The sequence below is a fragment of the Pristiophorus japonicus genome, chromosome 6 (assembly GCF_044704955.1).
Source record: "Pristiophorus japonicus isolate sPriJap1 chromosome 6, sPriJap1.hap1, whole genome shotgun sequence".
Taxonomy (NCBI): Eukaryota; Metazoa; Chordata; class Chondrichthyes; family Pristiophoridae; genus Pristiophorus; species Pristiophorus japonicus.
In genome coordinates, this window is record NC_091982.1 from 181,196,364 (window position 1) to 181,211,048 (window position 14,685).

Sequence of the window (14,685 nt, forward strand, 5' to 3'; positions counted from 1 at the left end):
GGCCTTAATCAAGATCTTCATGGCAGTGATAACTTTTAAAATATATACTTTTAAAAAATAACTTTCCAACACATATCTTAATAAATGCTGGTAAAAATATTTTCTGTTAATAAAAAGGGGTGTACTTTGAACAAAAAATACTCTGCTACACTTACTTTATAATGACTATTTAAAAAAATGAATATTGTTGATTACAAGCATTTACAAAAGATACAGGGATGTTTTGGTACAACATTCACAGAATCTGGTGACACCTATTTAGCCATATGAAAACAAAAGATTTAAATCAGTACTTTTTTTTGTAACTTACTGGCTTTCCTACAGAGTTCTTCAAAGGAAAGATGGCAAAATGAACTTGAAGATGAAACTCCAGTTTCTGAGGCAGTTGTTCATTGTCTCTAACTTGAGGTGAAATATGCTGCTCCCATAGTTTGAAGAATATCTTTCCATCTCCATCTTCAAATGCTTTAAGTAAACCTTTCTGTTGAAAAAAAAACATTTTCATCTGCTATACTTAAAAATATTGTGGTGCACTAGAAATAATATTTTTTTAAATAAATGATTTTATTCCTGCACTCTGCAGCCCATTGGATTTGTCTCAATTAAAAGGAGTGTCTGTTTGAATGTTGGTTGAACTTTTCCCCCTACATTGAAGCCAATTGTAGCACCCCCAGTCAATACTCTGCTTGAAATCAGCTATCTCAGCACAGACTCAGGGTTAAACCAAGAGCCTTCCTGGTGTATATGACTCATCTACTTGCTGGGCAAACTCATTGAGCTATTCGTCCCTCACTAATGTTGAATCTGTGTTCTGTTATATTTTGCAGAACTTGAGGCCGACCCCGACGATGCTGAAGCTGATTCAGATGAGGACGAGCCTGAAGAGGAGAGCATCTTCCAATCCTCCAGACCAAGAGCATGGAGGTGAGGTGGAGGGGATGGATGAATCTCCCACTGTTTTACTGACTTTGGTGGAAGTGCAGGTGCTGCCCAATGAGGTGCCAGCCCCTTCCGTGACTAGTGGTTTGAGTGTTGGTGGGACATTCCATAGTTTCTTACCATCTGAGGCTGTGGGTTCCAGTGGTGTGGTGCAGTGAGGCACACCCAGAGCCCCACCTTCCAAGGCTGCGGGTCCCAGTAGTTGGGTGCAAGCCACACCCGTGGGAAGGAGGGGAAGGAGAGCTCTACCCTGCTCGCCAGGTGCAGGATCTAACAGATGTGGTTCAGATGATGGCAATGAGTGGGGAGAGCATTAACCTTACGGGATCACTCCTGGACATCATCAGCGTGGGACTGTCAGGAGAAGTAACAGCAATCTCACGAGAAATGGGAACGATGTCAGTCACCATGAGGGACGGAATGTCATAGGCAGGTGATGCGCTGTCAGTGAACGTCAGGGAATGTCAGAGATAGTGCAAACACTATCTTGCAGGCTGGGACCGCGCCGATTTCCAGGCCGAGCGGCCGCGCACTGCTCCCTCCAATGGCCCCAGCCTGCTGATGGTCTTGCGGGCTGGGGCCATTGAAGGGAGCGGCGTGCAGCGGCGTACCACTGCAGGGAGCAGCGCGTGCTGCTGCAGGAGGGCGACGGCTATGAAGCCAGGTCGCTGATTGCAGTGCTGGCAGGCACAGCAGGAAGGACGAAGCAGCAGCAAGAGTCTGTAGAGGGAAATGACCAGGGCCCAGAAGAGGCGTGAATCTGGAGCCAAGAAGAGGCGAGGGCCCAGGGGCAGCACTGGCCAGCCCACACTGCGATATGTGTGCGCGCTCGGTCTGTGCAGCAGAGCTGGTCTCCAGTTAGTCTTGGGTAATCCTTGCCACTGGACCAAGACCTAGCTCTGTCAAGCCCGTGTGGTGGCTGGTGTGCAATGGCCACCGCACGTTAAAAAAATTCAAGCACAAGCATCTTCTACCCTTCACGATGTAGTTCGGGATCTGGAATATTAGGTTCTTCATTGAAACACCTGTGAACTCATCCCTTTTTTGCATGGAAGCAAGTCATCCTCGCTTCGAGGGACTGCCTATGATGATGATGAAATTACCACTTGGTTTTGCTGCTTGGCAGCAGATTAACTTTTTTTTTGCAGGAAAGGGGAACTCATCAAAACACCCACAATGCATGCTGAGCCATAAATCAGTCCCGGCAGAAGGGAAGAGTATCTCAGCATGACATACACACCCTTCCAGCCATGGGGCAGAGTCCTGTTCCCCCTCTCAGAATCTTAAAACAGGGAAGGGGAACTATTGGAACCTCCCTTGCCCCCACATTGAGGTAATTTCCCTGTCTTTTAGCATTGCAACCCACTGCCGCCCCCCGCCCCCGCTCTCTTCCACCTCCTGCCCTCCTCCTCCTTCCTTTCAACTGCCCTTCTCCCCCTCTCCGTCGCTCTGCTCCACTCCTTCCTCGTCAGTCCCACCTCCCTCCTCCACAATTCTTCTTTTCCATCTAAGTCCAATTATTTCCTCAACCCAGGGCCTGCTTGATCTGAACAATGCATTTGGGTCTTTTCTCTCCATGAGCAACACTATGGGAGATCAACTAGGTTATTTAATTTCCTCCAATAGCTCACTGTCAAATGCATTTCAGAATGTCACACTGTTAAAAAGACTGAGAAGGTCTTGGTTCAAGTCCTAATCTGTGGTATAGTCTTAGCTGTGGCTCAGTGGGTAGCACACTCGCCTCAGAGTCAGAATGTTGTGGTTCAAATCTCACTCCAGGGACTTGTGTACATAAATCTAGGCTGACACTCCAGTGCAGTGCTGAGGGAGTGCTGCACTGTCAGAGGTGCCGTCTTTCGGATGAGATCCCGTCTGCTCTCTCAAGTGGACGTAAAAGATCAAATGGCACTATTTCAAAGAGAAGGGGAGTTATCCCGGGTGTCCTGTCCAATATTTATCCCTCAATCAACATAATAAAAACAAGATTATCTGGTCATTATCACTTGCTGCTGCGGGAGCTTGCTGTGCGCAAATTGGCTGCCACGTTTCCCACATTACAACAGTGACTACACTCCAAAAGTACGTCATTGGCTGTAAAGCAGTTTAAGACGTCCGGTGGTCGTGAAAGACGCTATATAAATGCAAATCTTTCTTTCTTTTCACTGAAATTAGTCTTACCCCAGTTAAATATTTTTTACTCTAGATTGCTCTCTGTCCTTTTCCATAGCTAATCTAAACCTTATGATACTATGATCACTGTTCCCTAAATGTTCATCAACTGACACTTGACCCACCTCATTCCCCAGAACCAGATCCAGCAATGCCTCCTCCCGCGTCGGAACGGAAATATACTGATCAAGAAAGTTCTCCTGAGCACACTTCAGAAATTCTTCCCTTCTCTGCCCTTTACATTATTATGATCCCAGTCTATATTAGGATAGTTGAAGTCCCCCACTATTGCACAACTCTGTAATTTCTCTACAAATTTGCTCCTCCCAATATTCCCACTATTTGGTGGACTATAGAATACACCTAGTGGTGTATTGGCACCTCTATTATTTCTTAACCCTAGCCATATAGATTCTGTCCTTGACCCCTCCAGGACATCCTCCCTCTCCAGCATTCTCCTTAACTAATACTGCCACACCTCCTCCTATCTCTTCCTCATCTTTCCTGAACACTTTAACCAGGAATATTTAATACCCAATCCTGCCCTTTTGAGAGCCAGGTCTCAGTTATTGTCACAACATCATATTCCCATGTGGCTATTTTGCCCGCAGCTCACTTACCTTGTTCACTACGTGTCGTATGTTCACATACATACACTGTAAACCCATCTTAGACCACCCTGTATTCTCTCTTAGTTGGACCCCATCTAATACTTTACTATTTTGTACTTTAGTGCTCTCTGCCTCTCCCAATCCTTTGAGCACTTTATTTCCTCTTTCTAATGTTACATCCTCCCCAACAGACTAGCAAAACTCCCCGCGATGATATTGGTTCTGGCTCTGTTGAGGTCCCACCTCCCCCAGAACCGGTCCCAATGCCCCAGTAATCTGAAGCCCTCCCTCCTGTACCATCTCAACAGCCACGCATTCATCTGCTCTATCCTCCTATTTCTATACTCTCTTGCGCATGAGTATAGAAATAGGAGGATAGAGCAGATGAATTTGATAGAGCAGTTACACTTTACATCCACCTGAGAGCGCCTTGGTTTAACGTCTCATTCGAAAGATGGCACCTTCGACAGTGTAGCACTCCCTCCCTCAGTACTGCACTGGAATGTCAGCCTAGATTTGTGCGCTCAAGTCTCTAGAGTGGGATTTGAATCCACAACCTTCTGACTCAGAGGCGAGTTTGCTACCCACTGAGCCACAGCTACACTGCGATAAGAATGGATCTGGCATGGGTAAACTGGAATCAAAGATTGTCAGGCAGAACTGTAGTGGAACAATGGGTTGCCTTTAAAGAGGAAATAGTTCTGATACAGACAAGGTACATTCCAACGAGGGGGAAAGAAGGTCGGGCAACTAAAGTCAGAGCTCCCTGGGTGACAAAACAGATAGAGAATATGATGAAGCAGAAAAAGAGCATGAATGACAGATGTCAGATTGCAAATATATCTGAGAATCAGATTACATATAGAAAGTTCAGAAGAGAAGTGAAAAAGTAAATAAAAGGGGCAAAGGGAGGGTATGAGAATAGAATGGCAGCCAACCTAAAAGGTAATCCAAAAGTCTTCTATAGGCATATAAATAGTAAAAGGGTAGCAAGAGGAGGGGTGGGGGCGATTAGGGACCAAAATGGAGACGTATGCATGGAGACAGACGGTAGGGCTGAGGTACAAAATGAGTACTTTGCATCTGTCTTCACCAAGGAAGAGGATGCTGCCATACACAGAGTGAAGAGGAGGTAGTGGAGACAGTTGATAGGCTAAAAATTGATAGAGGTATTAGAAAGGCTGGCTATACTTAAAGTAGATAAATCACCAGGAGCAGATGGGATGCATCCTAGGATGCGGAGCGAATTGAAGGCGTAAATCACGGAGGTACTGGCCTTAATATTCCAATCCTCCATAGTTGCGAGGGTGGTGCCAGAGGACTGGAGAATTGCAAATGTTACACCCTTGTTCAAAAAAGTGTGTAAAGATAATCCCAGCAACTACAGTTTAACCTCGGTAGTGGGGAAGCTTTTAGAAACAGTAATCAGGACCAAAATTAACAGTCACTTGGATAGGGGTGAATTAATTACGGAAAGCCAGCACGGATTTGTTAAAGGCAAATCGTGTTTAACTAACTGGATCGAGTTTTTTGATGAGGTAACAGAGAGAGCTAATGAGGGTAATGCAGTTGATGTAGTGTACATGGATTTCCAAAAGGCGTTTGACAAATTGCAACATAATAGGCTTGCCAGCAAAATTGAAGCCCATAGATAAAAGGAACAGTGACAGCCTGGACAAAAAAATTGGCTAAGTGACAGGAAACAGAGTAGTGGTAAACAGTTGTTTTTCGGACTGGAGGAAGGTATACAGTGGTGTTCCCCAGGGGTCAGTTCTAGGATCACTGCTTTTCTTGATATATATTAATGACTTGAATGTGGGTGTACAGGGCACAGTTTCAAAATTTGCAGATGACACAAAATTTGGAAGAATAGTGAACAGTGAGGAGAGTGATAAGACTTCAGGAAGACATAAACAGGCTGGTGAAATGAGCGGACACATGGCAGATGAAATTTAACACAGAAAAGTGTAAAGTGATGCATTTTGGTAGAAAGAATGAGGAGAGGACATATAAACTAAATGGTACAATCCTAAAGGGGTGCACGAGCAGAGAGACCTGGGGGTATATGTGCATAAATCGTTGAAGGTGGCAGGGCAAGTTGAAAAAGCAGTTAAAAAGGCTTACAGAATCCTGGGCTTCATAAATAGAGGTACAGAATACAAAAGTGTGGAAATTATGATGAACCCTTATAAAACATTGGTTCAGCCCCAACTGGAGTATTGAGTCCAGTCCTGAGCACCGCACTTTAGGAAGGATGTGTAGGACTTAGAAAAGGTGCAGAAAAGATTGATGAGAATGATTCCAGGAATGAGGGATTTCAGTTATGTTGATCGACTGGAGAATAGGGGTTATTCTCCTTGGAGCAGAGAAGATTCGATCGAGGTGTTCAAAATCAGAGTAAATAGAGAGAAACTGTTCCCACTGGCAGAAGGGCCGAGATACAGAGGACACAGATTTAAGGTGATTGGCAAAAGAATCAAAGGCGACACAAGAAAAAACGTTTTTAAACAGTGAGTGGTTAAGATCTGGAATGCACTGCCTGAAAGGGTGGTGGAGGCAGACTCAATTTTATCTTTCAAAAAGGAGTTGGATAAGTATCTGAAGGAAAAAAAATTGCAGGGCTACGGGGAAATGGTAGGGGAGTGGGACTAGCTGAGAGTCGGCATGAGCTCGACGGCCGAATGACCTTCTTCCATGCTATAACCATTATATGAAACGGAAACTGTACTGGTAACTGATAGAACAAGCAGGATGTCAGCGGCGATTCTGTGTGATAGAAAGACCATACCATGATTAATGTCCAAAAGTATGCTTCATAAGTAATAATTATCATAGCACGGATTACTTAAAAGCTCTAACATGGTGATACAAAGAACACACAAAGTTTACCTGAATGTGTGAAGTCTTAAAATCTTGGCCAGCACTCATTGGTGGTTTTGGGATTGTCTTTCCCTTGTTTTTGCATTCCTTATCAAACACATTCACAGTTTCCTCAAAAGCAGCAAACTTTAAATACTGAGTGAAAGAGAAAATAAGTTTAATGTGCGATAATTTATGCAAGATATTTTCTGATAGTTACAATAATAATTTCAATATTTCACTCTAATTCAACTTTAGCTTTTTTAAAATACTATATTATTGGATAGAAAATGTTAAACAGTAAATGTCACCATCAGCACCTGCTTTAATAAACAAATTATTTATATATTGCATGGGCAGCCACTGAGTAATATTATTCTCTCATATTTTAGTTGGATCAGATTACAATACCAGCCAGCTCAAGAGTAACACTGGCAGAGGCATAACAGCTCTCTTTTGGCTGGGAATGTATGGGAACTAAAAGGGAAGGCAGAAAATTTGAAATTGAGTGGAAAGGAGGAGGACTGAATAGGAAAAGATAAAAATAATCCCCATGCTCTTCTGATAAAAATATTTTCAATTACTCCATTTTGTGATTACATTGAATTGGTTTAGCAGAGCAAATGGTGGAATTAAGCCAGGGATGGGTGATTCCAAACGTTTTACATGTCTCTTCGTCTGAAACAGATTTACGTGATTTAAAATAAACTACAGTTTACAACATGGCATAGCACCCATATATATCCCATAATGCTCATATATGCACAAACTTCAGGCTCAAGAATAGGTTCTGAACTGAAACCAAACTTTAGGCAGTTCGTGCTATGAAATTATAATATGGCCCGAGGCCATTTGCAGCATGTTACCTGTGGCCCTCGGCAGACTTGCTACCCTTGGGGTCCATTTAATACCTGCAACTGTGGGATGCTGCCTAAGATAGAACTTAATGTTGCTCACTCCCTTTCCTTGTTCTCTAGCACGAGAAGGCAAGGGTATCTCAGCTTCCAAAAATCAAAAAATTACAAAGAATTATGATTTCATTATTTAAAAATCGCTTGATCAATACTGACAATATATTATAATTCTGCATTCACTTGTGCGATTTGCTTATTTCAGCATTATCTCAATTTAGTTTCCCACATTTTTGGGCTCAGTATCAGAAGTCCCCAGTCCTCAAACCAGTTCCTCAAATTATCACGGGCCAGAATTTGCCATGGTAGGACATCTGCCGTTACTTGCCCTTGTACCGTTTAGGTTTGTTCATTTTTTGTGTGGCATGTTGCTGAAAGTATGAGCTAATAATGGTGCAGTGAGGGAAACCAGACATCCAGGGTCTGAGAGAACAGGGAAAGCAACTGTGTATCTCCTTAACCAAAGGATTGTAAAATTAACAGTGCAATGACTAAATTAGAGTGGGTGAATTTAATGCCAAATCAGATTTAGAAAGAGAAATAAGGAGAGGGAAAGAAAGATTAGATTGAGAGACAGAAAAGAGAGACAGAATGGAAAAGTAATTTTCAATGGTGAGCAAGACAGCGCAATGCCATTTTCGTGAAGCAAACAGCAGAACAGCACAACTCATACAGCAACTTTTGCATATCCACGTTTAACCGAGCATCTGCCAATCTACCTGAAATTGCTGTCCCATTTGCACATAAATAATTTGTGAGCACCAATAGGTTCACTGTTACTTTGACAGTAAATTCTGGACCATCAGCAGCATTTAATTTGAACATCTTTCAATGGGTACAGATAGCAATACTCTTTCCGATGTAGTTTCTGCCAACCTACCTCCTTTACCAAACCGTTAAGCTCGGCTTCTTGTGCCAAGTTGTCCCCCATGATGATCCATATAATGTCTTAACGTCTCATAGCCAAACAATCTATAAAAATAAGTCAATTCAAAATATAATGATAAGGAATAATCAAAAAATCTATAAAGTTCAAATGACTTTGGGTAAAAGCTGATCATAAAATGCACGAGTTAAATATGGCACACTTTTTATGAGAATTTATACCACTGCATGAAAATGAGCATAATTCTGATCTGCTAAAATGCTAAAGTACAAGTCATGGTTTATTTCCATTATACTTGGGGAAAGGTTCTTTATGCTGTGAATAACTAGGTATTTTAAGATCTTGTTTTTAAAGTGGACACCAAATTATTGAGAATATCACAACGAACACTGCAGTTCTAAACAAAATTAAAGCTATGGTTTTTGGCTACAGCATTTATGAGTAAATCCCATCTATAAACACACAGTACAAAGTGACATATGTTCTGAATGTGGCACTGGTTAATTGTACATGAGTTTCTGGGTATTAGAATCATTGGAGCTCCGGCAATAGCTTTACTGCATTGACAAAGACTTGAGAAGTAAAATCTAAGCTTTCTCCAGCATAAGATGTGGGGTAACAGGATAGTGTATTTTGTGCAGAAGTGATTCGTATATACAAATTAAAAACTAGGTATCAATGTGGAGTAATGTATTTGCAACCGTGGCAACTTGTTTTCCTTGTGATTGTAACCAAAGCAATCTTGTAATTTAAAGAAAGGCTAAAAAACTGTAAATTTACTGTTAAATTTATTCCTATCTGGTGAACAGTGGGTGGGGAAGAGATCAGTGATATCTAACAGTATCATAGTGGCTCACTGCACTGATGGTGGATGTGTGCATCCTCGTTGATGATTTACCTAGTCTTGGGGAGGAGAAGAGTGCTTGTATATAATCCTTATGGCCCATTATATATGCTCATCTATCATCATCATCATCATAGGTGGTCCCGCCTATCGAGGATGACTTGCTTCCACGCCAAAAAGGGATGAATTCACAGGTGTTTCAGATCCTGAATATTCCAGGTCCTGAACTACATCCTGAAGGGTGGAAGATGCCTGCGTGGATTTTTTTTAATGTGTGGTGGCCGTTGCACACCAGCCACCACACGGGCTTGACAGAGCTAGGTGGTGGTCCAGTGGCAAGGATTACCCAAGACGACTAGATACCAGCTCTGCTGCACGGACCTAGTGCGCACACAATCGCAGTGTAGGCTGGCCCGTGCTGCCCCTAGGCTCAAACTCACGCCTCTCCTGGGCCCGATCACATCGCTCCACGATCACTCGCCACTCCTGCTGTACTTGCCCACACTCCAATCACCGACCAACATAGAGGACTCTACACTTTAGAGAAGCGCAGACTTAGGGGTGATCTGATCGAAGTTTATAAGATGATGAAGAGAATAGATTGTGTTCGATCTAACAGCTTGTTATTCTAGAACCAAATGTTGGGAGGATCTACGGTCGGGCCTGAATCACCCTGATCTCTTCCAGGGAATGCTGCAGTTGAATCGGGAACCATTGTTCTTTTTTCCTGGTCTGGCCACTAAAAGTTGGCATAATATTCAGACGGCATGTTACTACAACTTGTATACATCTATATTGCCTTATTATCTAGTGGTGGTGAATGAACCTCATGTGTCTATGTACCCTGGCATTCTCGCTGTCCTTTTGCATCCTGCATGTTATCATCATTCTTCAAATGAAATGTTCTTAAACTCTCACAATCCAATTTCTTCAATGCAAATGCTGAGGATAGCGACTATATATATGCAAACAATTTTAAACATAATTTCTACAAATGGCAAAGTCTCAAGAGGACCTTTTGAAAGAATAATCTACACAAGTGGAGTAAATAATTGAGAAATAACTGCAGTCCCATCTCTTCTATTTATACAGTCAAGTAATTCACTTTTGTTTGTGAAAAAAACGCCCTTAAAACGCAACCATAACTTACCGTATACCATTTTTCATAAGTAAAAGCATATCCATAATACACCGTCAAAGCTATGATATTCTACAGTTACAATTTAAGAACATTGCAGAGTCACAGAAGGCGATGTGCTTTAATTTTAGCCTAATTCAGGTTATGTTTATCTAGAGGTTTTGCTTACCCATCCTATTTTGCAGCAATTAACACAAGGTAAGTTGCGGTACAATGCTCTTTTAAACGAGAGAAAGATCTCCCTTGACGCACTGTCAACAACGTAATGTTCGATATAGAATATTGGCTACAAATGGCTCTGTTGTTAACATACCATTCTAGTGGAGTCTTTCATCAGCCATTTCTACATGAAGAATGATTCCAAAAAGGTAGTCTTGGTAATGTTGGAAAGTGATTAAATAACTTTCTTAAAAGATGTGCTGTTAGCAAGAAAAAAAAATGAGCAAAGAGTGAGTTAAAGAATAAAAACTCTCAGGGTCACACAGATTTCTACTTTCCTCATCTGAAGAGAAAACAATTATTAACTTCGTGCTGCCAAAAAAAGAGCACCCATGTATACTTAAAAACATTTGTTACAAATCTCAGGTCTGTCTTAGATATTCTCTGGAATTCAGCAGTGCTAGTTACTCCAGTAAGCGGTCTAAATATCTTACATTCAGGAATGTACCTATACTGCCCAATATTTAATCAAACAATAGCGTAACTTGGGATGTAACAATTGGAACACCTTGTGCTCTGAACTGGATATGCTGTCTGACAAATGCCCTCACACGCACTCCTCCAATCTCTAATTAAGCAGCCTGAAAACACTTTAGTGAGATGAGATCAAATATGAATCTTTAAGCTCTTAATTTTACAGACAGTAAGCTAGCCTGCAGAGTAACAAGTGTAATCAAGTCTCACCTTAATTCAACTAACTTAATAGCCTCAAGAACAAAAATGATAATAAAAAATACACTACATTATCCTTATTGGCGGGCTCACTTAACTTTTCCTGCTCAGCCTTCTGGTCTTGGCTGGCTCGGGGGTTGAGCTAAACAAGTTTCCACTCAGCAAGTGTCCACTTCTCTCCCTGCATTTGGTGGAAGTGGAAAGGGAGTGCCTCCATCTCATTGCACATTCACAGGGCTTCACCAACAAGCAAAGTGGATGCCATGAGCATGGCAGCATTAATTGCTCATCCCTGGGTTTCCCACATGTAGGCCAGACTGGGTGAACTGAAGTCACATGTAGGCCAGACTGGGTGAACTGAACTGAAGAATGTTCCCGTTGCTGGGGAGTTCCAGAACCAGGGGTCCAGTTCAAGTCTGGCCTACATGTGATTTCAGTTCACCTAGTCTGGTAAGAATAAGGGGTAAGCCATTTAGGACCGAGATGAGGTAGAACTTCTTCACTCAGAGTGGTTAACCTGTGGAATTCTCTACCGCAGAAAGTTGTTGAGGCCAGTTCGTTAGATATATTCAAAAGGGAGTTAGATATGGCCCTTACGGCCAAAGGGATCAAGGGATATGGAGAGAAAGCAGGAAAGGGGTACTGAGATGAATGATCAGCAATGATCTTATTGAATGGCGGTGCAGGCTCGAAGGGCCGAATGGCCTGCTCCTGCACCTAATTTCTGTGGGCCCAAGTTTCGAGCTGCGCCTAGAACGGCGCAGTCCCGACCTGGACGCCCATTTTTCGCGCAAAGTGCGCCTAAAAAAACCCTCCAGATTCTCCACCTCCCTGCAGGTCCTCTGGCCCTCGGCGCAGCGCAGCAGGAGCTGTAGGGGGCGGAGCCAGGTCCCTGCGCTGAAAACAGTGCCGGGACCTCTGCACATGCGCGCAAGTGCAGTAGCTCCAGGCGCCCGAAACTGTGTGGGAGGGGCCGAAGCACGCATCCCCTAGCCCTGGCCGAATGGTCTCACTGGGGCTGCGTGAATAAGGCTCCTCCCACGGCCAGCTCCTGCTTCCTCCCGACCTGACTCGACTCCCGCTTCCCACCTCCGGACCGGACCCGACACCCGCTCCCCCCCTCCCCCCCCGCCGGACCGGACCCGACACCCGCCCCCCCCCCCCGCCTCCTGACCGGACCTGACACCCGCTCCCCCCCCCCCCCGACACCTGCTCTCTCTCTCCACCGCCCCCCCCCCCCCCCCCACCCCCCACCGGTCCCGACACCCGCTCCCCACCCCCCTCCCCCGGACCCGACACCCCCTCCCCCCCCGGACTGGATCCGACCTGACCTCCCTCCCCCCGACCTGACCTCCCTCTCCCTTGACCCGACCAGAACTGAACCGACCTCCCTCCCACCACCCACCCGACCCGACCCAACGCCACCTACCTTAAATCTGGTGCTGGGGACGGGCTCTGCCCGAAGTCTCGGGTCCAGACCGTTCAGCCTCCCTCCCCCTTCTCCTTCCCCTTCCCCCCAACCTCCTTTACCCCCCCCAATCTCCTTCCCTGCCCCCCCCAATCTACTTCCCCCTCCCCCCCAATCTCCTTCCCCCTCCCCCCCAATCTCCTTCCCCCTCCCCCAATCTCCTTCCCCCTCCCCCAATCTCCTTCCTCCCCACCCCATCTCCTTTCTCCCCCTTCTCCCCATCCCTTCTTCTCCCCATCCCTCTCCCATTTCCCCCATCCCTCCCCCTTCTCTCCCTTTGCTCCCCCCTCTCTCCCTCTACCCACCTCCTCCCCCTCCCCTCGCTGTCAGAAACACAGACACTGACAGACAGAGAATGAGAGACACACAGACAGACAGAGAGATAGAGACACTGACAGAGACACACTGGGGGGGCATCCCAGCATGCTGTTGGAGGGCTCCCGGTGCTGCAGTCGGTAAGTAGAAAATGTTTTATTTATTGATTTTAAAAAAAAAATTCTTATTAATTTTTTTTGATTGATTTATTGGTTGATTTATTGATGTATTTATCATTTATTATTGATGATGGCTCTTTATTTGTAAAACTGAAGTGTTTAATGTTTGTAAACTTCCCTTTAAATACCCCCCCCCCCCCCCATTCCCTACGCCTGATTTGTAACCTACGCCTGATTTTCTAAAGTGTAGACAAGGTTTTTTCGAGCGTACAAAAATCTTCACTTACTCCATTCTAAGTTAGTTTGGAGTAAGTTTTCACTGACGAAACTTTGAAAACAGGCGTAAGTGGCCGGACACGCCCCCTTTTTAAAAAAAAATTCTGTTCCAAAGTGAAACTGTTCTAACTGACTAGAACTGGAGCAAACTAAATAACGAGAATTCCGATTTCTAAGATACTCTGTTCTACACCAGTTGCTCCTAAAAATCAGGAGCAAATCATGTGGAAACTTGGGGCCTATGTTTCTATATAGGCCAGACTGGGTAAACTGAAGTCACATGTAGGCCAGACTGGGTAGGGGCAGCAGATTCCCTTCCTTGAAGGACATTAGTGAACCAATTGTTTTTTTTAAACCACAATCTGGCAACTTTCACGGTCGTCTTCTGACATTAGCTCACAAAATCTTTCAAATTGTGGGGTGCAAGCCCGATACCATAACCACGAGGCTACCGTATCAGATACACTAAACACACTCCTCTCTCCAACAGTATATTCTCAACACTCACTCAACACAAGAACAGAATCACCTTGATCATTAAAAAATATGGATATTTATGAGGCCATGAGACTAGATCATTATTTGCTTAATGTCTCCACTGATTGCGGAAACTTCTTCAATGCCTGGCTCATTAATATTTCAAATCCTCCTCTGCTTCAGTAGCTGCAGCCTGTGACTTTTTAAATCAATACAAATTTACTTTATTTTAAAACATATCACTTAAACATAACTCATTCCCAAATCCTTTCTGTGGAAAAATGATTTTTTTTTAAAAACCCCGAAACATGACACCACTGTAACTTAAGAGTCTTTGGCTCCCCTTCCTCATTTCAAAGTAGAAGCAAGACTCAACTTTATAAATACTCGTCAGACAATAAATACATATTTTATAATGACATGAGCACTACACAGTCTGCTCCATAATTCAAAGTTGCTTAATTCAAAATTATCTGATAATTCAACTTATTTTAAGAATAAATTCCCAGTTTGCTATGTTATTTATGTCACTTAATTCAAACTATTGCAAATGATTGACTTCCTCTTTTTATTTTTTTTGAAATGTAACACAAAGGTGCATTTAGACAAATATGACAGAACAAAACTTGTGCTAGACGTACCATTAAAGGCCTATGTTAGACAGCTTAGAGACAAGAGGAAATGTAGACATAATTTATGGCAGAGGTGGTATACATTGTACAGAATGGTACACTTCAGTTTGATGTACAAGCTTGTTGAAGGAAGGGCAGAATAAAATTAGC

At 43.6% G+C, this 14,685-nt stretch overlaps 1 protein-coding gene across 6 annotated transcripts in view; it reads right to left on the reverse strand.

Moving 5' to 3' along the window:
* Positions 1-14,685, reverse strand: part of LOC139265897 (lisH domain-containing protein ARMC9) — a 182,921-nt gene that overhangs the window by 127,950 nt on the left and 40,286 nt on the right. For all 6 annotated transcript variants that reach the window (XM_070883456.1, XM_070883460.1, XM_070883459.1 and 3 more), the window contains exons 2-5: positions 10,671-10,776; positions 8,370-8,461; positions 6,609-6,734; positions 311-481 (exon numbers count right to left, since the gene is read on the reverse strand). In XM_070883456.1, coding sequence (XP_070739557.1) covers positions 311-481; positions 6,609-6,734; positions 8,370-8,420 — 348 coding nt within the window. In that variant the 5' untranslated portion in view covers positions 8,421-8,461; positions 10,671-10,776. The remainder of the gene's footprint in view (positions 1-310; positions 482-6,608; positions 6,735-8,369; positions 8,462-10,670; positions 10,777-14,685) is intronic.